At 44.3% G+C, this 27,986-nt stretch overlaps 2 protein-coding genes across 3 annotated transcripts in view; both read left to right on the top strand.

Moving 5' to 3' along the window:
• Positions 1-19,030, top strand: part of slc4a1b (solute carrier family 4 member 1b (Diego blood group)) — a 26,455-nt gene extending 7,425 nt beyond the window's left edge. The window contains 15 exon segments of the mRNA XM_048246872.1: positions 423-489; positions 615-657; positions 3,293-3,477; positions 4,050-4,269; positions 5,700-5,716; positions 5,719-5,902; positions 6,582-6,730; positions 7,176-7,361; positions 7,812-8,060; positions 8,404-8,493; positions 8,889-9,055; positions 9,623-9,864; positions 13,471-13,640; positions 14,422-14,595; positions 17,577-19,030. Coding sequence (XP_048102829.1) covers positions 423-489; positions 615-657; positions 3,293-3,477; positions 4,050-4,269; positions 5,700-5,716; positions 5,719-5,902; positions 6,582-6,730; positions 7,176-7,361; positions 7,812-8,060; positions 8,404-8,493; positions 8,889-9,055; positions 9,623-9,864; positions 13,471-13,640; positions 14,422-14,595; positions 17,577-17,657 — 2,224 coding nt within the window. The 3' untranslated portion in view covers positions 17,658-19,030.
• A 1,600-nt stretch (positions 19,031-20,630) lies between these two features.
• atxn7l3b (ataxin 7 like 3b) lies at positions 20,631-27,929 on the top strand. 2 transcript variants are annotated; one of them, XM_048246897.1, is made up of 8 exons: positions 20,631-20,912; positions 21,693-21,813; positions 22,141-22,273; positions 23,126-23,297; positions 24,118-24,218; positions 24,633-24,655; positions 25,020-25,065; positions 26,589-27,929. In XM_048246897.1, exons 2-8 carry the CDS (start codon positions 21,763-21,765, stop codon positions 26,666-26,668), a joined length of 606 nt encoding a protein of 201 aa, XP_048102854.1. In that variant the 5' UTR covers positions 20,631-20,912; positions 21,693-21,762; the 3' UTR covers positions 26,669-27,929. The 2 variants fall into 2 exon arrangements, with proteins under 2 accessions (XP_048102854.1, XP_048102855.1); XM_048246898.1 differs by lacking the exon at positions 20,631-20,912 and adding an exon at positions 21,113-21,361.
• The last annotated feature ends 57 nt before the right edge of the window (positions 27,930-27,986 follow it).

Raw genomic sequence — 27,986 nt, 5'->3', positions numbered from 1 at the left:
GATGCAAAACATGCAAGAGTTAAGGCTACAATTGAAATGGACATCTTAAAATCTGCCTCTGACTGCAGTTCTGACTACAGCTCTGACTTGTTTACAAACGTTATGTTAAACGTTCCTTGTTTACAAACGTTATGTTAAACGTGTTAAACGTTCCTTGTTTACAAACGTTATGTTAAACGTTCCTTGTTTACAAACGTTATGTTAAACGTGTTAAACGTTCCTTGTATACAAACGTTATGTTAAACGTTCCTTGTTTGCCAACGTTATGTTAAACGTTCCTTGTTTACAAACGTTATGTTAAACGTGTTAAACGTTCCTTGTTTGCCAACGTTATGTTAAACGTGTTAAACGTTCCTTGTATACAAACGTTATGTTAAACGTTCCTTGTTTGCCAACGTTGTGTTAAACGTTCCTTTCAGCAGCCCTCCACAGGACACACAGCCTCTAACAGTGGACAACGAGATGAAGAGTTTCTCAGTCGCTGACAGGGTGAGAGAATCAGCAATCAGCTCAGTCCTAAAGATGCCTGATGCTGCGTAAGCATGATTCAGCTTTAAAGACCCATTTCTAATATGGCAAAGACCACAGCATGTTTGATTTGTCTTTCCATACAGAGAGACGCGTCTGAGAACCTGGAGGCATCCATGGTGCTTGTCGGTGAGTCAAAATAAAAAAAACATTATGTGTGTGTGTGTGCGCGCATGCATGCGTGTGTGTGCGTGTCTCTGTGTGCGTGTGTGTTTTGTGTGCATACGCGCGAGTGTGTGTGTGTGTGTGTAATAGTCAGAGGTGGAACAAAGTCACTGTTTGGCAAGTCACAAGTAAGTCTCAAGTCTTAACACTGAAGTCCAAGTCAAGTCCCAAGTCAAGACAGAGATGTCCTAAGCAAGTCCAAGTCAAGTATTACCAAGGCCAAGTCGAGTCCAAGTCACCTAAACAAGTCACTATCTTATTACTGCATATTAATATGTCATCAATAATCCTTTCTATATATCATTCTTATCAATATATCATACTTGACATATTGAAGTGTCAAGTGAAGTGTGCGCACATGAAACTTTCATGTGAAAAGGATTTGCGTATGCACACGAAACTTTCATGTGCTCACACGAAAGTTTCACATGTGCACATGAAAGTTTCGCGTGAGCACATGAAAGTTTCGCGTGAGCACAAAAAAACTAAACTTTAGATTTTTTTTTGCTCACGTCCCCTTAGGGGCTCCGTATGTAAACACAAGCCCAAAGACAAACAAAGTAGATAAGTTAGATAAGTGAGCAAACGCATTTCTGCCTCCTTACATGCATTGTCATAGCTTAGTGAATGGAACCTCTCGTTGCATTGTCATAGCTTAGTGAATGGAACCTCTCGTTGCATTGTTAGTAAAAGTGACCCAATAAAAAAATCCCTAATTACTTGTGGCCTGGTAATCACAACGAGTAGGCTACAACTGCCAATGCAGATTAAGAAGACGAGGCGATTTAGGCAGATATATTGACTTGAGACTACAGTATATTGGGGCGATTTAGGCAGATATATTGACTTGAGACTACAGTATATTGGGGCGAAGCACTGCTACTTGGGTGCAGAGATATCACGCAACACATAGCCTACCTTGTCTCACTCGCCACAGCACAGATAATCTCTAGGCTACTCTTTAAAAACAGCCCCTACAAGATGCTTGGCAATTCTGACCTTTTGACGATCGAAACTATCTCAGCAACTGGTCCCTAACAAGTCAAGAACTAGGCCTACAGTGCATTCTCCTCCAAGATGCCTGGAGCCTTGTGCTCAATGTCCCCAAATATGTTGCTGGCTGCACTGCATTCTAAGCCATTCTATGTTACACACCCCATAGCTGTTTTGTCATTCAAAATGTTAGAATGGCTTAGAATGCAGTGCCGCCAGCAACACATGTTATGTAGGCTATGTAGAGTATTGGTCTTAACAACTGAAAGTAAATGCCCCCACCCCTTTTTTACAATATAAAAATGTAGTCATTTGTTAGACAAATAGGCCTACTTTAATAACAGTGCCGCATGGGGATTTGAAGAAAGAGGACCGATGCAGGCTAATTTTTTAGACCATTAGTAATTAAACAAAGTGTTCTATCATCATGGTCACGATCATTGAGGCCCGAAGAGTGTCCAGCTCCACCTCAACTTGTTTACCATTATGAGTGCACCATCCGGGTGTAGCCTACTTGCAGCGCTACATTGTCAAAATTATCAGTGTGAATGCACTCATGTGAATGAATGCACAGTGCTAGTGGCGACCTAGTGACCATCAAAGGATTTACATTTTATTATTATTGTATAAAAATATTACATTAAAAGGAAAAATGGTTGTGCTTTTGATTTTTAATATTTTTTAAACAGTTACTTCAACTCAATTAGCATTTTGACTTTGCAACTTTCCTTATATTGGAGTAATATTTGACAAAGGTATATCTGACTTTCACTTAAGTAAAGGAATTGTGTGTAGGCTACTTTGTTCACCACTGCTATTGGTTTTACCAAGAATATTTGGCAGTATTTTTAGACTACAAAAATACACACCTTTAAAGTATTTTGGTAGAAAATGCAAAGTACATCCTCCTTCCTAACCTCAATCGTGAAGACCTTCTCAGCAAAAGCACTCTCAGTACAGAATATCATTGCCCCACGACTGCAATGGCGATAGAAACCGCAAATGAAAGCTTGATATTTATGTTGCAAAACACTACGGCTGATATGGGTAGCTTGAAATGCCATGAGTCATTGATGGTTTATTGATCGTTTGGTTTAGCTCCGTGGAGCAAATTAAATTGTTTAGGCTATATTGAACCCATCGAACCACATCAAAGGGATCAGAGGATCCATCCCAATATCACATGATCCAAGTCAGACGACAAAATGGTAGCATGTTCAGTGATGTTCATCCCTTCTCACAATAGATAAAGAGACCTGCATTCCATGCAAAATAGCGTTACAATGCAGGTGTAATAGCGTTAACGATGAACTTGAGGCTGCTGAAGTTGGTATGGGCAGAAAATAGTTGTTTTTATACAATTTACCCAGCCACCACAAGTCAAGAATCATTACAAGTCAAAGAGGGCAAAGTCAGAGTGAATCACCGAGTCAATAGCATGGAGATCCAAGTCCAAATTTACAAGTCATTTCAAATTTTGTCAAGTCGAGTCTGGAAGTCCTTGAAAATGGTGACTTTCGAGTCTATTCAGTCAAAGTCGCTATATTTCGAGTCCACACCTCTGGTAATAGTGTGTTTCCATACAGTATTTGTGTGTGTGTACCAGGTGCCCTGGACTTCCTGGACCGGCCCGTGGTGGCGTTTGTGCGTCTGAAGGAGGCGGAGGTTCTGGAGGCTGCTCTGGAGGCCCCAGTGCCGGTCCGCTTCCTGTTTGTGCTCATTGGACCCACCAAGAGTGACATAGACTACCACGAGACAGGACGCGCCATGGCAGCACTTATGGCCGACAGAGTGAGAAAAATAGACATGCACTCACACACACATACACACGCACACACTCACAGACACATACACACGCACACACCTCACACACACACACACACACACACTCACACACACATACACACGCACACACTCTCACACACACACACACACACACACACACATACACACATACACTCACTCACATACACACAAACACATGCAGACACACACACACACACACACGCACATGCACGTACACAATCATAAACACAATACACACAAATTAATATATACACACTCACACTCTCATACACACACACACACACACACACACACACACACACACACACACACACACACACAGGTGTTTAACCAGGCTGAATGCCCCCACACAGGTGGTTAACCAGACTGAATGCCCCCCCCCCACACAGGTGTTTAACCAGACTGAGTGTTTAACCAGGCTGAATGCCCCCTCCACACACAGGTGTTTAACCAGGCTGAATGCCCCCCCCCCCCCCCACACACAGGTGTTTAACCAGACTGAATGCCCCCCCCCCCCACACAGGTGTTTAACCAGGCTGAATGCCCCCCCCACACAGGTGTTTAACCAGGCGGTGCTGCAAGTGCAGAGTGAGTGTGAGCTGACGGACGCCGTTGCCGACTTCATGGACTGCAGTGTGGTGATCCCGCCCACAGAGATCCAGAGCGAGGCCATGCTCCACTCTCTGATTGGCTTCCAGAGGAAGCTCCTGCAGGACAGGCTCCGCCTCTCCGACCCACAGACACGCCTCGAACGGAGGCGCTCAAGTGTAAGGAAAGGTGAGGGTTAACATTAACACACACACACACACACACACACACACAGTTTGACACGTACACACACACACACACACACACACACACACACACAGTTTCACACACACACACACACACACACAGCACCAGCAGTACTTAAGACTGCCACTGTGCACACACACACACACAGTTTCACACGTATACACACACACACACACACACACACAGTTTCACACGTACACACACACACACACACACCAATACACAGTTTCACACATACACACACATACACAGTTTCACACACACACACACACTCACACAGTTTCACACGTACACACACACACAGTTTCACACGTACACACACACACACACACAGTTTCACACGTACACACACACACACAGTTTCACACGTATACACACATACAGTTTCACACGTACACAGTTACACGCACACACACACACACACACACACACACAGTTTCACACGTACACACACACACAGTTTCACACGTATACACACACATACAGTTTCACACGTACACACACACACAGTTACACACACACACACACACACACACAGTTTCACACGTACACACACACAGTTTCACACGTATACACACATACAGTTTCACACACACACACACGCACACACACACACACACACACACACACACACACCACACACACACACACACATGCCTCGTATACACACACACACACACACACACACACACACACACACACATACACACACACACACACACACACGCACACACACACACACAGGGTCATTAGCTGGTGTCTTACATAGGAAGGTGCTGTCCAATCTCTTGTCAGGCAGATGACACACCAACCCCCATGACACCACGGCTCCCCCTGGTGTTGGGTTTAATTAGGACCTAATTTAGGCCAGTAACCCACAGTGCCTCTCTAATCACGGCATCACCCAGCCGTACTTAAGACTGCCACTGTGCACACACACACACACACACACACACACAGCAGTACTTAAGGCTGCCACTGCGCACACACACACACACACCACACACACACATACACACACAGCACCAGCAGTACTTAAGACTGCCACTGTACACACATACACACACACACACACACACACACACACACCTGCAGGTGTGTGTGTGTGTGTGTATCCCTGCTCCCCTGCAGGGCTAGGGTTATTCACGCACACAGCTGTTCTGCTGACATATGGCTGGCAGTTATGTTATTCATGCATGCATTGCAGCTGTTCATATACTATTCCAGTTAACTTTGAAGAGGAACAGCCTGTGCTGCTAACACTAAGGCAATCCTATAGAGCTGTCAGTGTACAGTCCACTAAACGTGATATATTGATGTGGATTGATATATTAATGTGCTTTTTACGAGTTTTATTTTTCTCTGTTTGTGTGTGTGTGTGTGTGTGTGTGTGTGTGTGTGTGTGTTTGTAGTGTCCATCGCGTCCTCCGTGCCACCCCCGAGGACCTTTGCGCGACGTATGCCCGCTTGAGGTAAGGGATGCGGGACATCAGGAGACGTTACCAGCACTACAGAAGTGACATCACAGACGCGATGAACGCACAGGTCCTGGCTGCAGTGATCTTCATCTACTTCGCCGCACTGTCGCCTGCCATCACCTTCGGAGGACTGCTTGGTGAGCATTTGTTTGTTTGTTTGTACAGTTGTTTGTTTGTACTCTTCCCATTGGAGTTAGCTGATCCAATAGTACTTACAGGATTGGGCCTGTTGGAGAGTCTCAGGGCCAGTCAGAGCAGTCCAATGGCGCACAGTTCAGTTATAAGCACGCACACAAATCCATTCAAACAGACATCATGAAGCCAAGCTTTCATTCCTTAGACTTTATAACGAGAACTATGAGAGGTGTTCTTTATAATGAGAACTATGAGAGATATTTTTTATAATGAGAACTATGAGAGGATTTTTTTTATAATGAGAACTATGAGAGGTATTTTTTATAATGAAAACTATGAGAGGTATTTTTTATAATGAAAACTATTTTTATAATGAGAACTAGGAGAGGTATTTTTTATAATGAAAACTATGAGAGGTATTTTTTATATGAGAACTATGAGAGGTATTCTTTATAATGAGAACTACGAGGTATTTTTTGCTTTGTCTCATTGTGACCTATACAGGTTCAGGCTCCCCCTGTCCAGGAAGGCCTGTATCAAATGATGTAGAGGAGATAGCTTGTCTCCCTAGAATGTAATAATGTAAATGTCCGTTTTTGACTGGTAGATGACTTAGTGACTGATGCCTAATTGCTCCAATGGTGTTGCGACTGTCCCGTGTGGCCCCTCCTCTGCTTGCAGCTGATAAGGTGGAGAACATGATGGGCGTGCCGGAGCTGCTGATCTCCACCTCGGTGCAGGGCATCATCTTCTGCTTAGTGGCCGCGCAGCCCGTCCTCGTCATCGGCTTCTCTGGACCGCTGCTCGTGTTTGAGGAGGCCTTCTTCGCTGTGAGATTTACACACTCTCTCTCACACTGTCACACACACACACACAGTGACCTCTCTCTCACACACACTGACCTCTCTTTCACATACACTATCCTGTCTCCCTCTCTCACACACACACTCTCTCACACTCTCCGACACCTCTCTCTCACACACACACACTCTCTTACATATATTAACATCTCTCTCTAACACACTCTCACACACACTAGCCACTCTCACCCACACACATTAACATCTCTCCCTCACACACACACACTCTCACACACACTAAACTCTCTTACACTCTCTGCCCCACTGCTCCAGTTTGAGGAGGCGTTCTATGCTTTGAGCTATACACACTTCTCTCACCATCACCACCACCGTCATCATCATCATCACCATCATCATCACCACCACCATCACCATCACCATAGTCACTATCTCTCCTCCCTGATTTCTTCCTCAGTTTTGCAAGTCCCAAGAAATTGAGTACATCGTGGGCCGGGTGTGGGTTGGCGTCTGGTTGGTGGTCATCGTCGTGGTGATAGTTGCCGCTGAGGGCAGTTTCCTGGTCAGGTTCATCTCCCGCTTTACTCAGGAGATCTTCTCCATCCTCATCTCCCTCATCTTCATCTAAAGGACCCAGCCAAGAGCTGGGCGGATAGCGTCACCTCCGTCCTCTGCGTTCTCTACCGCGTTCATCACATCCTCACCACGTTCTCACCACGTTCTCACCACGTTCTAGCTCCTTCATCTACCCCTCTGCCACTCCACCACCTGCTCCTCTTCATCCACACGTTCTATCTCCATCACTCTAACTGTGTCTATACTTCTGAAATGGATAGTTCCGGTCCTTGATTATGATTGGTTGAATCACGTTCGATGCCGTTGTAAAATCAAGCACAAACATTATGAAACATACACCTTAGAACAGCTAGCGCGTCGTGCCTAAAAACACCCCTTTAGCTGTTGTAAAATCAGTGTAACCTCCGGCCTCTCGGGGCATATTGCTTAAATCTACCCCTCTCTCACTCTGCCAACTGCTTCTCTTTATTTCTTCCATGGGTAAGTGGTATGCCTCCTCCCCTCCTCCCCACCACAGATCTTCAAGGCCCACCCTCTCATCCTGAACTACGACCGCCTGAATGACACCATAGAGGACCCTTGGTACCCGACAGTGGTCCGCGAGCAAATCCGTGACAACGCCACGGGCAACATCACCATGGTGACCAAGACCATGATGCGGGCGTACCCCAACACCGCCCTGCTCTCCATGTGCCTGATGTTCGGCTGTTTCTCCATCGCCTACTACCTGCGCATCTTCAAAAACGGCACCTTCCTTCCAGGAAAGGTCAGTGTGATGGCTGCGGTCCCAGGAAACAGACTTGGAACATATCAGGGCCTGACGTAGTGCAGGGTATACAGCATCAGCGCTCCATGCCAGGGCCTCGGTTATTCATCTGAGATGTGAGAAAGCTGAAGTCTGAGGTGTTTACGTGTCCCAGAGTTTAGGTGTCTGACCAAAGGCTTTTAAAAGTCCACTGCAGTTTCAAACCAAAAAAATTGGTAAAATTGTAATAAGAGTGATTGCTGCAAGATATTCTTACAGAGATAGAGACAAACATACAAAGATGATAGCCTGATGACTTACTTCACTCTTCTCTTCTTCCTCATCCTCCTCTTCCTCCGCTCAGCTGCGTCGTCTGATGGGAGACTTCGGAGTACCCATTGCTATCTTCCTCATGATCATGGTGGACATCAACATCGAGGACACCTACACTCAGGTGAGCGCTGGGATCTCTCGGAACACCTGTGAGTGGCTCGTGCAGTCCTTTTACTCCATTTCATTCCAAACCCCTTTACATCCCACAGCTTTCCGTACCATCACACATACAGATGTTTATGATATTTACATTAGCACATATATCTTCAAGATTGCCAAGCCAGGTTTGATTTCAAACTGAAAATCTTGCAGTCTGTTTCAGGTGATGTTTTTTTCAAGTGTATGTTTTCCAAAACATATTAATTAGAGAGTGCAGAAATGTACAAAACTTGTTGAGTGCAGATTAGTACAAAACTCGTTGAGTGCAGAAATGTACAAAACTCGTTGCAAATGTCTGAATGCTTTACTTTTTACTTTACTTTACTGATGATCCACTGTGTCTTTCCTGGTGGCTAGAAACTGGTGGTGCCCAAGGGCCTACAGGTGTCCAACCCACAGATGAGGGGCTGGCTGATCAACCCCTTCGGAGAGCACAAGACCTTCCCCGTGTGGATGATGTTCGCCTGCGTGGTCCCCGCCCTCCTGGTCTTCATCCTCATCTTCCTCGAGTCCCAGATCACTACGTGAGTAGGCACTACTGGTCTGCCCTGACCACCCAAGTGCTCCTAATTTACTATTTTGTTTACTTTTTTTCATTTTAGCCAAAGCGACTTACCGGTACACATTATCACAAGGGCTAGTTTCCCCTTAGCAACTCAGGGTTAAGTACCTTGCTCAGGTGCACAGTGGTAGCAGTCAGGAATCGAACCCACAACTTTTCTGGCTAACGTTACTACATGCTAGCCATGTTAGCTTGCACCACCACTTTACACCATCCAACCATGTAAATACTACTGGTCTTTAGTATGCACTCTGGTGCAATATGAGGCAATCCAACCGTGTCAATACTACTGGTCTTTAGTATGCACTCTGGTGCGATATGATGCAATCCTTGATGAGATTGTTGTCTTGTCTCATAACACCACAAGGCACACTCACCTCATGTCACCTCATATTAATATCAGTTTGAAATATTTGTCATAGAATTGCTGCTAAAACGTTGCTAAAATACAGTATGTGATTCTCAAAACACATGATCCTTCTTGTCCCTCTGTCTGTTCCTCTGTCTTTTCTTCACCTGGACGGTCCAGTTTGATCATTAGCAAGCCCGAGAGGAAGATGGTCAAGGGCTCAGGGTTCCACTTCGACCTGCTGCTCCTGGTCAGTATGGGGGGTCTCAGTGCCATTTTCGGGGTCCCCTGGCTGAGTGCGGCCACTGTGCGCTCGGTCACCCATGCCAACGCCCTCACCGTCACCAGCAAGGGCCCCAAGCCCGTCATAGAGAAGGTTCTGGAACAAAGGATAAGCGGAGTGTTGGTGGCGTTACTGGTTGGTGAGTTTTTCTGTAGATGCACACTTTACCACAATTAACAACCAACACTGGGAGTGTGTTAAAGGGACACCAGGCAAGCCTGATGCTTTTTTCTCTGAAAACTCCCCGGGCCGGGTCTGAAGCTCTTTTTCCTTTTTCTTTGCAGCTTCTGTCAAGGGTTTTCGCTGCTTCTTCGCCGGCTCTGCCATTATACACACCTTTGCAACAATCTCTAGCGTTTCTTTAGCCTGCCTGCTTCGGTCGGCGGGTAGGATACACTGAACTTGCAAGCGGGATATTCTTCCTACAGTTATCCCAGTTAACCTGTTATATATACTTATATATAACAGGTTCGTTATAGGTTCACCCAGGCTAAAGTTTGTAACGTCCCAACAGCTCAACTAATAAACATAAGCTAGGCTACAAACACAATGGGGGGGGGGGGCTTTACACATAAGTGTCTTATTATTTTTTAGTCAACAACCTGGCTAGAAGTGCAATCCCAGACAAAGTTTAAGTCGTGTTAATTCCACTGTTCCCATCGATATTCAGGCTGTCTTCCTCAGTCATCTCCATGGTCAATCTGAAACAACACAAAATAAACATTAGCCATTTATTCCTTTTTGAAAATAGCCTAAGTCACAATTACACTCGTTTTTTATCATCAGTGATCCTGTTAGCGTTATCACTGTTTTCCCAAAATAGTTATTGTGATGGCTGTTTTGCTCAAGCTAAGCTAGTATATTGCTGGAAATAATAGCATATAACCTTACAGTAAAGTTATCAATCGCTCAGCTGCTTGTTGTCTCTGAATAAACCAACAGAGAAAAAAAAGCAGATAGCCTACCTTGAAAAGTTGGGCTGCGTCCTAGTCCAACCGCAGGCTGACAAATCATGTCAAAAGATTGATAGTGAGCAAACCAAAGATCCTTGATTAACGTTGCTGCTTGGACTTCTGCATGCGTGGCAAAAATATGGGGTTGTCTGATACTGCACGGTTAGATCTGACAACAGCAATTGACTACTTTTACCACTGCTAGGTAATAATAAAAATAATGAAATGAGCATATGATCAATATTGAGCCAACTATATCTTCTTTTCCAGCCTTAGGCTACTGTAGAAATGAAGTGGCCATGAGAACATAGTGCACCCCCATGGTTTCTAAATTTGTGCCATTCCAAAATACCTTTTTTTTTCTTTAGCAGCCGGTTGACAATGCGGTAGGGAAAGGAGTCAATTTAGCAGAATCAGCATGTCACGGACAGAAGACGACCCAAGAGCGCAAGTTCAAATTCAGAGTCTTTTTATTGAAGGGTTCAGGGGGGAAGAGGAGTGAGAGAAACGTGAGGTCTTGGAGGTTCCGGTTCCAGGGGTGCTAGGAGTGCCAGGGGTGTCAGGGGTTCTCGGGGCTCTGGGGTTTTCCAAGTTTCCGGGGGGTTCCAGTCCAAGGTACTGAGTGTGTGTGTCCCCCAGTGATCGAGCGGCGTCTCGGCTGAGGGGTGGTGGCGCTGGCCGGGGGCTCGCTTCCTGGTGGTCGGAGGCCTGGGGAATCACACACACACACAACAGCAAGGTGAACAGCAGGCAGTAGTACAGACCAGGGCTAGGCACTAAACGTGGTGAGAGACAGAAGGCAGATTGGAGTTACCGGGGGGGCTGAAGATCAGAGAGTAATCGAGAAGATCCGGAAGGCAGGTCGGGATAACCGGGGCAGTAGAACAGGGAGGCAGTCAAGAAAGGATCCGAATCACAGGTAGGAGTCAGAGAGTAGACAGGCAGGCAGGTTACTGGTCCAGGTTTCAGACAATCTGACAGGGCTTGGCTGAAAAACAGGGCTTTATATACTGGGAGAGGTTAGTGGAGAAATGCAGTGCAGCTGGCAGAGTAATTAGAGCAGAGCAGGGCGGAGCCAGGTGGAGCTCGTTAGGCAGAGTAGAGAGAGAGTGAGCAGAGTGGCAGAGAATTGAATCAATTAAGGTTGTTACCAGGGAGAGAGAATGCTCATGACACAGCACCTTAATTAATGTCATTACCACCTGGGTCTGCTGTGAAAAAATGGTCCTTCGGCTCATATCCGTATCACAGGTTTGGGCCAAATCAGTGTTTTGTATTTTAAACGCATCTCCTGACTTCCAGTTGAGTTGCGGAAATCGGACCTGGGACAAATCTGTAAACCGGTGATAAAACAGCATTGCTAGCAGAGCTGAAACCTCTATCAGGAGCAGATCTGGCCCACAGTCAGATACCGTATGTCCGCTACAGGCGGATCTAAAGGCTTTTATGTGGATCCGGCCCAAAGGAAATTTCTATCTGGGAAGTCATCAGTATGTGTTAGCCTGCCACTAAAAACAGTCTTACCCACTCCAAAGTACACCCGAGGCAAATTCCAGACAATCGATGTAAATGTCTGTGTTGATAGAATAGTGTTAGAAATACAACTACCCTCACATCGCGTTGCAATAGTTATACTTTGTTCCCTGAAGTTGGTAGTAGTCATTTTGCATCTCAGCGGCGGACTGATATTACCAAGGCTACTACTAGGTATCCCCATTGGAGTGCACTTTACTGTTTACTTTTTGGTGCAGTACTACTAACCGGAGCAAGTATAATTCCGCCGCTGCTAAGAAACTAGTCCCTCAAAAAGTAATGCAATCATTGAAATGCAAGGATAGAAATAAAACTTAGAAACAGTTCTAGTTAGAAATAAAACTATCAACACAGACATTTATATCGATAGTCTGGCGTTATAATTTATTTGCCTCGGGTGTACTGTGGAGTGGGTAAGACTGTTTTTAGTGGCAGGCTAACACATACAGTACTGATGACTTGCGCTAGCTTAGCCCCTGCGAACTCTGCAACTAGAAGGACTGGAGGATATGTGTTGAAAACGGTCTCCACTGATAAATATCACGCTTGCTAACTTGGAAATGAGGTCCTATGTCCAAAATCCTGAACCACCCCTTTAAGGACGTGTGCATGAAACCAAGTGGCATTGACATTCACCCTTAAGGATATGTGCATGAAACCAAGTGGCATTGACATTCACCCTAAAGGGGCTTTCAGATAGGAAGCGGTATGCGCTGCATTCAGTGCAAAATAGTAGTTGCCACTGCGCTGCAAAGTTCAGCATTGTTGACCTTTGACCATGGTGTGTGCGAGGGCTAACTGAGCAGCAAGCTGCTGTTTTACACTTTGCTTAGCACAGTGGCGAACCGTTCTTGCGCCACGCAAACCATTAAAAAATATTGGTTTTCAGAGCGAAACTGTGCCATTATGGGCAGCTGTGGCCTACTGGTTAGCGCATCGGACTTGTAGCCGGAGGGTTGCCAGTTCGAACCCCGACCAGTAGGCACGGCTGAAGTGCCCTTGAGCAAGGCACCTAACCCCTCACTGCTCCCCGGGCGCCGCTGTTGTTGCAGGCAGCTCACTGCGCCGGGATTAGTGTGTGCTTCACCTCACTGTGTGTTCACTGTGTGCTGAGTGTGTTTCACTAATTCACAGATTGGGATAAATGCAGAGACCAAATTTCCCTCACGGGAAAAGAGTATATATACTTATGCTTACTTATACCATTGTCGTGTCCTATTTATAAGGCTCCTTACTCTCCCGCCTCTCCGTCCACTCAGGCCTGTCCATCCTCATGGAGCCCATCCTGAAGACCATCCCGATGACCGCTCTCTTCGGAATCTTCCTCTACATGGGCATCACCTCGCTGAGCGGGATCCAGCTCTGGGATCGGATACTGCTCCTGCTGGTGCCCAAGAAATACCACCCCAACGAGCCGTACGCCACCTTGGTGAGCGCAATCATTTGTTTGTTTGTTTGCTGTTTGTTTCCTGTTCCTGCAAAATCACACAATATAGGTTATTGTGAAAATTACCTGACTCTAAATGACAGGAATCCAAGGCGGAGTCCATTTTGGCATATGTTCCTACCTAGGACCCTAGCACTGACATGACGCACTATATGTGCAGTGCAGGCGTTCCAAACAGTGGTGCTCATCCCTGTGTTTGGGGCTTGTCTGCTCTACATACATAACGTCACTGCATCTGAACTCCAAGTCCATCTGATATTAAAAGGGCACACTTATGGGAGACCCCCCTGTAGACTATTCAGATTATAGACAAACTGTTGGTTGACCTCTGTTAACTACAGGTAGTGGTTAATGTTAGTCAGGTGTTGGGTTTGGTATGGGTGATGTTCATTGAACTATTAGAAAGACTGATCTTCAGGTTCAGTTAATCATGAGTATCACTGATGTTCAGTCAGGTATGCAAAGCAGGGGTAGGCCAGAAGCAGAACGTGACGCATTAGGGCTGCTCAGGGCGGATGATGAAGATCCTGTTTCCTCTTTAAGTTTCTCACTTTCTTGGAAGTCATGCAGAGTAAGTGGCCCCCCAGCAGGATTAAGTGCTTGGCGTACAGTAACAACACCAACGCACCAACGCCTGTTTCCTATTTAGGTTTCACGTGTCTGGTCATGACTCATGTCGCTTCTTTCTGACGTTTCACACGGCAGGTTAAGATCAATGAGGACTCTTCCTCCTCTCTTCTTTTCCTCTCTCCTTTCCCCACAGGTGAAGACGAACAGAATGAACCTGTTCACCATCATCCAGCTCGTGTGCCTGGCCGTTCTGTGGATCATCAAGTCCAGTCCTATCTCGTTGGCTCTACCTTTTATCCTCATCATGACCATTCCCCTGCGCATGTTCATGACCGGCAGACTCTTCACTGAGCTCGAGATGAAATGCGTAAGTCACCACGATCCTGCAGAGAAAGTTTAAGCCAGGGGTGTCAAACATTAACCTGACCCTAGCCAGATGAATTTCGTTCCGCTTAGCTCCGCCTAGCTTCACTCACATCCATCTGGGACCTCTTCCATTGAGAGTGATTTCTGCAACCGACTTTATGGTTCAGCCAATCAGGACGCAGGAGGGGAGTTTCATAGATGTGACATACCGTAGAAGCGACTGTGACACTGTTATTAGCGTCACGGGTTGGCTTCGATGTGAGTGGTTGAAGTAGCACGTCAATAGATGACGGACAAGTGGCTTATTCAATCATATGCAAGCATTTTTTGATTAGGCCCAGCCTTCTGAAGCAACACTTCAATGGATCGGTTCCAGATGGATGAGTGGAGCTAGGCAGAGCGAAATTCATCTGGCTAGGGTTAGTCAAACATAAGGCCCGGGGCCAGATCAGGCCCGCCAGCAGGTTTCATACTCAGTAGGAAGGGCAAATTTAAAAAAAAAGATAGTCTTCAACAATGTGTAAAAAGCAATATCTCTATGATACCTTGATTAAACCTACAAAGCACTACAAACCATCCTCAGGAAGGAAGAGGCTGAAAGAACTGACGGAAGTAGGTTATTTCAAGAGAGAAATAGCGTTAGTAGCACATGATTTGTACTTGTTTGCTTATAAGTGGATATGGTGAAGGAATATATCAAACAACACTCATACCCATGCAGAAAAATTATTAAAATTTAAAATTATATATAAATAAATAAAAAAATTATATTATATATAAACAAATAAAAAATTATAATTAAATGATAATGACCATGACAATGACGGCCCTCACAAGGTCTCATTCCAACAAATCTGGCCCACTACCTAATATGAGTTTGACACCCCTGGTTTAACCAGAGGGTTGAAGCAATCAAGGATCTTTGGTTTGAGCTTACACCAAAGTCCTTTTAGGCAAGTCCCTCCACTTGGTGGCCATACCTATGGCATCTATTTCGGGCAGAACTGCGCATGCACAGAACTTCATGACACCAAGATCACAACACATGATTGGCACCATGTATTCCCATGTCGACTTTTTTTGCGCTAACAGAGTAAGCAAAAATCCTCCTCGCCAACACAGCATGCCGTTTTTAAGTCACAGATAATTCAGTTATTCTTGATTAGAGCTCGACCCACTGGCCTGTAATTCAAATTAATATTGTTTTTTTCTGGGCTCAATGAAGTGTACTGAGATGTATGCTGCTATAAAGATAAAACTGAATTTAACTGAATTGACTTGAATAGTTTTCACTGATTATCTGGTCTGTATTTTCTACTCTCAATCATCTCCCGAGAGTAGTAATGTGCTATGTTGGTCCTTGTCTGGTTGTAATTTGTGATGTTGGTCCTTGTCTATAATAGTTAGGTTACACTTTGCTTGATGGTATCGACATAAGAGTGACATGACACTGTCATGAAAGTGTCATGAACGTGTCATAAACAAGTCATAAACGTTTATGACATAACGCTTCTGTCATTAAGTGTCATTCGGTTTTTGTCATAACAAGTTTGGATTAGGGTTAGGGTTAGGATTAGGGTTAGGGTTAGAGGGTTAGTTCATGTGTCATGACAGTGTCATGTCACTCTTATGTCGTTACTGTCAAGTAAAGTGTTAACCAGTAGTAAACCAATAGTTGTAATTTGCAATTCAGGGGGCAGCCGTGGCCTACTGGTTAGCGCTTTGGACTTGTAACCGGAGGGTTGCCGGTTCGAACCCCGACCAGTAGGCATGGCTGAAGTGCACTTGAGGCACCTAACCCCTCACTGCTCCCCGAGTGCCGCTGTTGTTGCAGGCAGCTCACTGTGTCGGGATTAGTGTGTGCTTCACCTCACTGTGTGTTCACTGTGTGCTGAGTGTGTTTCACTAATTCATGGATTGGGATAAATGCAGAGACCAAATTTCCCTCACGGGATCAAAAGAGTATATATACTTATACTTATGTCGGTCCTGGTCTATATAATAGTTGTAATGTGCGATGTTGGTCCTGGTCTATAATAGTTGTAATGTGCGATGTTGGTCCTGGTCTATAATAGTTGTAATGTGCGATGTTGGTCCTGGTCTATAATAGTTGTAATGTGCGATGTTGGTCCTGGTCTATAATAGTTGTAATGTGTTATGTTGGTCCTGGTCTATAATAGTTGTAATGTGTTATGTTGGTCCTGGTCTATATAATAGTTGTAATGTGCGATGTTGGTCCTGGTCTATATAATAGTTGTAATGTGCAATGTTGGTCCTGGTCTATAATAGTTGTAATGTGCGATGTTGGTCCTGGTCTATAATAGTTGTAATGTGTTATGTTGGTCCTGGTCTATAATAGTTGTAATGTGCGATGTTGGTCCTGGTCTATAATAGTTGTAATGTGCAATGTTGGTCCTGGTCTATATAATAGTTGCAATGTGCAATGTTGGTCCTGGTCTATATAATAGTTGTAATGTGCGATGTTGGTCCTGGTCTATAATAGTTGTAATGTGCGATGTTGGTCCTTGTCTATTGAGAATGAGGAGATGTCACATCGCCCCGCCCGGGTCGTCAAGTCAACTTCTTAATTTCCTCTTAATTTCTCAGTTTAACTGCCATGATAACTTCTCAAGCCGTCTTTTCTGCTCTGTGTCACTGTCTTTGTGACGCTGTCGCCCATGGCAACCGATAGTGTGGGATACCAACATGACTGATGGGCTCAGAAACATGCTCAGAAACCTCCCAGATCGTCACATGACAGCAAGCTACCATGACGTATCTCCTCATTCTCAATACTAGTAATGTGCGATGTTGGTCCTTGTCTATACTAGTTGTAATGTGCGATGTCAATCCTTGTCTATAACAGTGATAATGTCGGTCCATGTCTATAATAGTTGTAATGTGCAATGTCGATCCTTGTCTATAACAGTTATAATGTCGGTCCTTGTCTATAATTGTAATTTGTGGTGCTTGTCTTTGCAGCTGGACGCGGACGATGCCAAGGTGGTGCTGGAGGAGGAGCTTGGAGTGGACGTGTATGCAGAGTCCCAGATGCCCCTGTAGATACCCCTAACTTCCTCTCAGTCCCACATGCCCCTGTAGATACCCTCTAACCTGCTCCCTCAATCCCAGATGCCCTGATAGATACCACCTAACCTGCTCCCTCAGTCCTAGATGCCCCTGTAGATACCCTCTAACCTGCTCCCTCAATCCCAGATGCCCTGATATATACCACCTAACCTGCTCCCTCAGTCCTAGATGCCCCTGTAGATACCCTCTAACCTGCTCCCTCAATCCCAGATGCCCTGATATATACCACCTAACCTCCTCCCTCAGTCCCAGATGCCCCTGATACCCTCTAACTTGCTCCCTCTATCCTAGATGCCCTGATAGATACCCTCTAATATGCTCCCTCTATCTTAGATGCCCTGATAGATACCCTCTAACTTACTCCCTCAATCCCAGATGCCCTGATAGATACCACCTAACCTCCTCCCTCAATCCCAGATGCCCTGATAGATGAGATACCCCCTACACATCCTATCAGTCCCAAATGCCCTCATAGATTCCCCTTAACCCTTCTTTCTCAATCCCAAATGCCCCAACAGATACCCCCTACCCCTCCTCTCCCTGTATGGGAGATTTGATAACATCTATCAAAACAACACCAACAACAAAAACAAAAATGGATAGCGTGGTGTCATGCACTTACGATCTAAAGAAACAAAGCCAAAATTGGGCGGCCATATTGACAAAATTTGAGCCGGAGTCTGTGCAGCAAGAGCTTTTGCATGTGTACCAGCCAGACACACACTTTCCTATTGTTGTTGTGGTGCCTTCACTTGTGACTGGAGGGCAAGCTGTCCATGTGTTTTAGTCATTGGTGTAGACAGAGTCCCATCTAGCCCACTAGCCCTCTGCAGAGCTGATCCACCCCAGCTATTCACAGACCAACAGTAGGCTACGCATGACACCAGAACAGCCTTATGTCAATTCCAAGCACCTTGCTGATGTGCAACCATGTCTCTCTAAGACTTTGAAAGGAACATATTTATGTTATATATATTTTTTTTTAAATTATAGCTGGAATACTCTGCTCTGCACATTTTCAATGAGCTTTCAGTGTTTTGTTGTTTGAAACATGCATTCATTTCTAGTGAGAGGTTGTTCATTTCTGAACAACTTCCTGTATTTCTTCTGAATGGATTGGTACTGTATGTGGAATCCAAGACCTCAATTAAATCTTTGGTTATCCATGGACAGATCAGCTTAAAATGGAAACATTTAAGTGCTCTTCTTAGTATACAGATCGTGCCTTGGAACAACCTGCCAATACAGTAATCTTTTACATTGTTTTATATCTTTTACTGATTTACCTAACCATTAACGTATTGATCATCTTTTTACTTCCTATTTCATTTGGCATATATAAATCATATTCTGTCTTTTTTTCTTGATTTACTCTTGTGGCCTTTTAATCTTGTATTCTTTTGTTTTCAAGTACAATGTCATTGTACAATGTCATTGTACAATGCATATTATACGTGCATATCAAATTGTCAGTGGACTTTCAGTGGCATATTTTCCATTAAAGGTACATCTGTGTGTGGTTTATATGTTATAAGTCTTGTTTGTTGATTGGTTGATTGATCGCTTAAAGAGATTTGTATTTAAAATACCACGGGCCTTAAAATAAATCTTTCACCTCTGTTTTGACATTGTTTGTGGCCTTTTTGTACACCCTACAGATCACAGATCGTTTCATGATGCTCGGGACACACCTCGTTTTCACGATATGGGCTCCATGGTTAAGTCATTGCTAGGACACAGTTACATTTAACCAAACATGTATTGCTCCACTATATATGCTACAGTTGGCTATATCTGATTAGGCCTGTGATTTTGTTATTCACAGAGCCTACACAGAGAACTCATGACTACACAGAGTACTCATGACTTTACTCAAGTACATTTGAGAGGCAAATATTATACTTTTTACTCCACTACATTTCTATCCATAACCGTGAGTACCCGTTACTTCTTCTAAAAAAAAAGAAAAATCTCGGAAACCCTCAATTTGTTGTTTCCCTCTCAAACGTGATTGGATTGTGCAGGCGCCACTGATAGGGACAGCCTATCAGAAATCACCTTCAGCTTTCCACCAAAGTCAACTCCATGGTTAGATTTAGATAAGAGACGAAACCATGGACGAAACAATGGATGAAGACGCAGCCGGTCCATCCCGGGAATGTGCCAACCTGTGGCCCCACCTCGCCAGACTATTTCAATTTTCAAAAGTTAATGATAGTTTTCGCTGTCTGTGTTTCAATTACAAAATAGTATTTTGTATTTTAAATACATGTATTAGAAATACTGCCCATCCCTGGCAACATGGTAAAAAGATGAAAATGACTTGATTTTACTTTCAATTCCTTTTACATTCTCCAAGGTATTAACATTAACATTTTTTATAACTCCATGTAGGATGTTTCTGTACATAAATGTAAGCACTGTGGCAGTAGTAATGCAATATTTAGAAAATGTACTCTTGATACTCAAGTACTTCAATACTTTTACTTAAGTAGACATCTGACTGTTGTACTTTTACTTGTACTTGAGTAAAATTTAGCAAAGGGTATCTGTACTTTTACTCAAGTAATGAAGCTGTGTACTCTGTCCGCCTCTGGTTATTCATGCAGTTTGCAACTCAGTGCGCTAAATAAAGTTTGGTCAGATTCAGTTATGACTGAAGGCATGGAATACTTCACAGAAAAATAGAATATAGGGTAGTCATATAATGTAACCCTAACTATTTTCACATAATCAGTCTATGAGAATTAATGTAGCAGTTTGATAGGATCATACAATAGAATCTCCAAAGTAGGCTACAGATTACATTTGATTTAAGAAAAACTGAAACATTTGTTTTCAAAATAGACTATTAATTTCAGTTGGTACGCCTAGAGTCAGTTCGCCTTGTCTTCACAGAAGGAATCCCTGCCATCTGCGCCAAGTGAATGCTGACGTTTGGCTATCGATTGGCCAGCCTGGAGACGACTGCAAACCCGTTGACAGCAATGCATTCGAGGCGATGGACTTAGCAGGGCTGCTCAGAGCGGTATATGATTCCTAATATAGGCTACGAGCGGAAGGGTATCACACAGCAGCCTAGCCTATGCACTGTCCTTCTCTTTCATTGACTATAGCTTTAAACGTTAAGTTTGATCTGATTTGAATATCGATTGGATCAAATGAGCAGTCGCAGTGTAATAAGAAGGAATGCTCAATCGAAGCCTGCAACGGCCCGCTCGGTTCTCGGTGAGTAACGTCGATTAAAAGTGGCAAAATAACTATAACGCCCAGTTAAGAACTGGTAGCCTAATGTGTTGTTCTAAATTAGCCAAATCTACGAATCGTAAGGGTGAAAGTGTGGTTGATATTCCAGTCTTGTAGATGTAACATTTTAGCAACGACCAGGCTGTGTTGCAGACACAATGTTACTTTGATAGCAGGTTGTGGCGTTACAACGTAACACTTAGCGTAGCATACTTGACAAAGACCTTTGTTCAGAAATTTGGGTCGTTTGGTTTTGCCGGCTGAAATATCAAGCCACCACTATTGTCAACAATCAAGTGTGTGGGCCTATCATAAGTCGATTACTGCCTACTCTCAGTTCACCAGTAGCCTACAATTCAGTCGGTTCAACAGCAGTGGAGATGTCAACAGATTAATTGGAAAACTTCGGTGGTTAAAATAGTGAAAAATGGGTATGTAAGGCATTATGATCTAGCCTACTGCTGGTTAACGCTTCTCGTGGCTTGCAGTAGGATATGGTTGAGGTTTGCGAAATCACTGAACGCCGCCATTGTGTTAAACCACCTTTAATCCTTCGTGTTCAAGTTGTTTGTGATGTAAAGCGATGTAGCCTATGCGGCATATATGGCCATATGATGTCAGAAGTGGGCAAGGAGAGGATTTGCTTTAGTCTGATTTTTTTTTTTCTTTATGCTATGTAGCCGCCTGCATTCACGCTTGAACCACATTACCGGTGCGAAGACGTAGCCTAATATGTTTTCTTTGTCTTCTTCTCTATTGCAGCCCTGTAGCTCCCGATGCCTGCTGCGCTACACTATGTAGACAGCAGTGCCTCCTCCTTTAGTTTTTGCAAATGAAAATGGAGGAGATGTCACTGTCCGGCCTGGACAACAGCAAGATGGAGGTAAGGACGGCGTGGTACAGTGGGTTACAGCAGCAGGGCTGGCCCCGTTTGCCCCCCTAGTCGAGCACCACAAACGGCTTGAATCGCAGAACCCCCCACCCACCTACAATAACACCGTATGCATCCCATATGTTGGGGGATTGGCTGGATCAAGCTGGAGCCAGAATTCTTGATTTATAACCTGTCAGACAAACTGCTGTCTTTTTCTCAGGCAAAGTCCTCTCTACGGTAATAGTTGCCTGCTGAAGGAAATATGTGAGCTGTGTGCTAATGTATTGAGCCAGCAGGCCGAGGAGGTAGGCTTAATGTGTTGTGACTGGCACGCAGGGTATCGCCCAGGATATTCTGACAGATCTGGTGGAGGACGCGTGCCTGGGCTTGTGTTTCGAGGTGCACCGCGCTGTCAAACAGGGCTACTTCTTCCTGGACGACACGGACCAGGAGAGCATGAAGGAGTACGGTAAGGCCAAAGCACGCGTGCTGCCTAACTGATGCATCTCCGCTGCTTTGTCTTGATAACCTGCTGACTAACGGTCCTTGCACTGGGTTTGTGTTGCAGTGGAATGTGGTTTTTTTCCACGGGACATCTGTTGGTGTCTGTGGGTTTAAAATCAATGAATCGGTTGTGATCCACCATATTATGCTGGTAGATGACAACATGGGCCTCTCTTCCGTCTGTAAATGCTTACTTACTCCCAGACTCATTTATTAAATGACTTTTCACATCTTAATGAAAAAGTACATATCGTATGTTCACATTAATGAATTGCACAGCAATGCATGTAGTATTCTGTATGATCCTGAAGCACAGACAGACTGTATAGGCCCCATGTATGGAGGGCTTTCCTTTTCCTGAAATTCCTCTTCCCTCCAACCACACACATTCCCCCTGTCCTTTCCTTCTTCCTATTTCCTGGATTTCCCGTCTAGTGCATGTAGGCTACTCCCCGTCTGAACAGGATTGTGCTTCTCTAACTAGCAGCAGATTCCGTAGCACTCCAGAACTGATCTTTAGACATTCCCACGGCCATTCCAGAGATGGTCGTCATGGGATTTCTAAAGTTGCAGATTCAATCCCTGTCAATCATTTTATTGCAAACATTCATGGCACCCTCAACACAGGTAAAACATTTACCGGTAAAAATTACCTGAGGAAAAGAGACTGATCTGAATCCACACTGAAAAAGAGGCTGATCTGAATCCACAGTGCATTAGCAAGTGTATTAAGATTGCATTACAAAGATTTGTAAACATGGAAATGTTACAGAAGAATGGAGAACATGCACCAAAGTATATATTTTGTTCCCCATAGAAATCGTGGACCAGCCAGGGGTGGACATCTTTGGTCAGGTGTACAACCAGTGGAAGAACAAGGAGTGTGTGTGTCCCAACTGTAGCCGCAGCATCGCGGCGTCGCGCTTCGCACCACACCTGGAGAAGTGCCTGGGCATGGGCAGGAACAGTAGCCGCATCGCTAACCGCAGGTGAGAGTCCAGGGGCCGTAGCCATTCACAGGTGAGGTAAGATGACGGGGGAGTGCGGTATAACCAACCCCCACCTCAGATAGACGATCACAAGTCCGGTTGTGGTAAGGTGGAGCCAGAGCCATAGAAAGAGAGAGTTGTGACACCCTTTGATGTCGCCACGCAATCAACATTATCAAAAAAAACCTGTGCTGAATGGCTGTATCACAGGAAGGTGGGATATATTTCTGATGCTGGAGGGCATAATCTAGCAATTCATTGGCTACTGACTAAGTGATTGGCAGTTTTCAGTTCCGGAAACTGGCATGGAAAGTGCTGCCATCTTTTTCCACAGTCTCCTATGGGAGTGTGGCCTCTCTGTTTCCTCTACCGCTCTGGGTGGGTACTACAAGTATGTGGTTTAGTGATAAACCTGGGTAAGTTAACTTAGTTAGTGGTAAATATCCTACAACAAGAGCCCTATGGCATCGTTTTAATGGGTGAATGAAGCCATACAGCTCTTCTATTAGGAGGTTTACCACTTACTCTGAGTTAGCTTACCCAGGTTTGACTAAACCACATACTTGGGAGTACCCCCCAGGTGAAAGTTGGGGGAGGGGTATAACCATAAACGGCACAGGTACAGGATTGAGACATGGCCAACCACAGGGGAAACTGAGGGGTGAGGAGTTAGACATAGCCAATGTTGGTGAGACTGGTGCTGAGACTTGGTGAGAGAGGTGCTGTTTGTGTGTGTGTGTGTGTGTGTGTGTGTGTGTGTGTGTGTGTGTGTGTGTGTGTGTGTGTGTGTGTGTCATGATGTGCTATGTGTGTCCCGTAGAATTGCCAGTGGCAACAACACCAACAACAAGTCGGAGAGCGACCAGGAGGACAATGACGATGCCAACGATAATGACTGGTCCTACGGCGCAGAAAAGAAAGGTGATGGCATGTTCAGGGGTCCAAAGGCGCTGCGGACTGGTTAACTGTGGACTGGTTAAAGCAAAGGCGCTGCGGACTGGTTAAAGCAAAGGCGCTGCGGACTGGTTAAAGCAAAGGCGCTGCGGACTGGTTAAAGCAAATGGAACTATGACTACTCATATGGTCATGTTTCTATGTGTTTTAACCAGAAAACAATGTCTATTAAACAAATGTCCACATAATCTTGGTCTATGAATCATTCATACAATCAGTTGTATGATTTCTAATTAAGCTGAGTAAATTAGTAGCAGGAGTGATCATGCATGGGGGGTATTCCACTGTTTGCCCCACATCCCCTTTTTACTAATTTCCTCTTGCTGTCTGTCTTTCTCCCTCTCCCTTTGAATCTCTCTCCTCTCCCTCTCTCTCCCTCAGCCAAGAAGAGAAAGTCAGATAAGGTATTTTTACATTCTTTGAAACAACCTGTAGCATTGGTAAGTGTGTTTTATTTTATCGCACAGCTATCTGACTGAGGCTTTTGAATGGCCCCTCCATCCTCTCACAGAGATTTGGACATTTTAATTGTTCCTGGATGTGTTTTCTGTACCCCAGCTCTGGTGTATTCAGATTTGACCTCAACCTCTTATGTGAAAGTCACCAATAGCCTACCAGAGCAGATGTTGTTTCCTCTGTGGTATCTGACTTGACTATGCCTCCTACAGTAGCTGTGGTTGTTATAGGTCATGTGTAAAAAAAATAAGCAATATTGTTGGATGGATTAGATGAGATTGTGAGTCCTGCCTCTCTCTGTTTTGCACACAGAATCCAAACTCCCCAAGAAGATCCAAATCTCTCAAGCATAAAAACGGTGAGTAGCACAGTCCCACAGTAGCAAAGGGTTGACTAAAGTTGGCACACTAAAGGCCCACATCATACTAAAGGGCCTGGCGCTTGAAACAAAACAAAAGAATGCCCCTGCTAAAACATAAACAACTAAAGAAAACTCTTTTTGGTTATTAAAGGGCATGGTCATTTGAACATTTTTCAAGGATCACAACAATAAGCATTTTCATTGTTTTTATGAATGTCTGGTTGTTTATTACCTGACACGGCCTACTGTTACACTGCCCACTCTGTGAGGGATCTGGTGAGTGAAATAGGATCTGAGCTCTTAAAAGCTTTTAAACGCACAATGAAATGTGAAATAGGATCTGAGCTCTTAAAAGCTTTTAAACGCACAATGAAATGAGGAATTGGAGAGAGAACACGGGCACTGGGACCTAGTCTCATTGTGCGTCTTTCACAACAGTTCCTCACACCAAACCGCCCTCAGCCGCCCACTGCACTCACGTGGATCCTCATAAAGCAGCTTAGGATTGTTAGTTTCATAAAAGCTATACTGGGTATTTAACACTATTTAACAACTAGTTAGGTGTATATAACAACACAGCATTATTTTGGTTTAATAATAATGATAATCGTTAGTTGTGTATATTTTCATAGTCAGTTAATTTGTCCATGGACTGGATTCATGTACTAGAATCTGATTTAGCTTAAAGCGTAACTCTCGCCAAAATGCAACCTAGGGTCTTTTTGTGAATGTACTCGAGTCAAACTTTCGTTTAAAAGCATAATTACGTCGGAAGCGCCACGTTTAAGCTCGTCCTGTTGTCGTTTTAGGGTCAAATGGCCTTTTGCATGGGAATTGTAGGGGCACTACTATTTTGATACATGATCTCGTCAAAATATTTTTAAAACATTTTTAAAACACACTAAGACTCGACACAACATGAAACTTTGATCCTAGTATCATTAGTCTCTCTACACATGAACTCGAGCATTGAGAACATTGTTTGTGTGAACATAGTTTACTAAAAGAAAGGTATTGAACAACTCACTTGGTTTTTCTGCTCGCCGCCATCTTGCCAGTCAAGGAGTGAGTTGTCCAAAACCTTTTGTCCAACTTTTTAGTAAACTCTGTGTACACAAACAATGTTCTCAATGCTCGAGTTGATGTGTAGAGACACTGATGATACTGTACATCAAAAACGTTAAAAATAGTGATTTTGACGCGATCATGTATAGTAGTGCCCTCTACGATTCCCATTCAAAAGGCCATTTGACCCGAAAACACGGACAATCCGGCGTAATTATGCTTTTAAACTAAAGTTTGACTCGGGTACATTCACAAAAAAGACCCTAGGTTGCATTTTGGTGAGAATTACACTTAAAGAAAAGAACGTTGGGTTAAGACATGATCAAATGTTCAAACCTGCTGTGATTACAGTAGTTTTGTGATTGGCATAACGGAAGCCATTTAAGCAGAATGAATGAACCTGTCCATTTTTGTCCTTCTCTGTCTCTCCCCTGTCTGTGGTCGCATCCCGACAGCTTTGCTGGGCCCTAAACGTCGTGTGGAGAATCAGGAAAGCCCATGTGTGTTGCTAAGAGACGAGGCGTTTCCACAGTGACCAAGTGAAGCAGGAGACCATCAGACACCACCCACACATCACTACAACGATCTCTCCATAAACAAGAGAAAAACGAGAAAAGAAAAAAATGAATCGCACATCACACGGTCAACATCTCACCACGTCAAGAGGAGGAGGAGGAGAAAGAGATGGAGGAGAAGGAAGAGGAAGGATCTGTTCTGTTTACACAAGTGTTCAACAAAAAAAAAACTTTTTGCTCGAAAATAACGTTTGTGTCTCTGCTGTTGCTGTTTATTTTTCCCGACATATTTGCACAAGGAAATGAGAAGGTGTTGGACAGAACAAACATCGTCGCTAATACTTGTTGACCTGTTGCTGCATGGGCTGCCCTCCTGTAACCCCACTCACCCTGACCACACAGCTGATGACTCTTAAACGACGGCGCTTCTGGTCTGGCCTGGGTACGGTCCTCACCGGGCAGGCTCGTTCCACCACGGCCGGGGTGTGTGCGGTGTGGTGTGGTGCGGTGGAGGGTATATCTGGTGGCGTTGGGGAAAGCGCACAATGTGTAAGCACTCAGGGGAGATGGCAGGAACAGCTGAGCTGTGTGTGACAGTCGTTACTGTGGCAGTCAGAAGCAGCCGAGCTCAGAGCTGCAAACTCATTGATTTGCCTCCTGCCGCTCTGATATGCATATGCATCTATCTTACTGAATAAGAAACAAAAAGAGAAACGATTTTAACTCTCAGTTCACATTAGGTGTTTTTTTTTTGTGTGTCTCAAATGATGGCAGAACATAAGTTGGTCTGTGATTGTTTTACTCTTTTTTTTTTTTCTCTTTTCTTTTTTGGTCTATCTGTTTTCACGTGTTCAGTGTTGTCCTTTACAGTTAGTCCATAATGTAGTAGTCGAATTACACACAGGCAGCGGGGAGGCTTTTAAATCACGTTGTGGAACTGGACAAAACACATTGAGATGTCTGGCATCACTCAAAAGGCATCACTCAAAAGGACTTCCTCTGTCTCAAGATTGTCGTGCCACTGGCATTGCCTTGGGGACGGACTATATTCTTTTAAATATGAATCAAGTGTTGTTTTTTTGTTCTTTCTCTTGAACTCTTTCTCTCGGATCTCTTTCTTTCCATTTATTAGCTGTTTACATTGTAAGGAATCATTTCTATCTTCACTGTGTTGTAACTGTGTATATTTGATGGTAAAAATGCTGCTACACTGGCCATGAGTCTTCAACTTGTGGACATCCTCACCCACACATAATAAACCACCTGAACTCAAAACCTCAATCTGTGACTGTGTCTCATCCTTATGGGAAACAATATCCTCAAAAATACATAACAAAA

This window comes from Alosa alosa, chromosome 6 (genome assembly GCF_017589495.1).
Source record: "Alosa alosa isolate M-15738 ecotype Scorff River chromosome 6, AALO_Geno_1.1, whole genome shotgun sequence".
Taxonomy (NCBI): Eukaryota; Metazoa; Chordata; class Actinopteri; order Clupeiformes; family Clupeidae; genus Alosa; species Alosa alosa.
The sequence above is the reverse complement of the archived record's forward strand: the minus strand, read 5'-3'. Positions and strand labels throughout refer to the sequence as shown.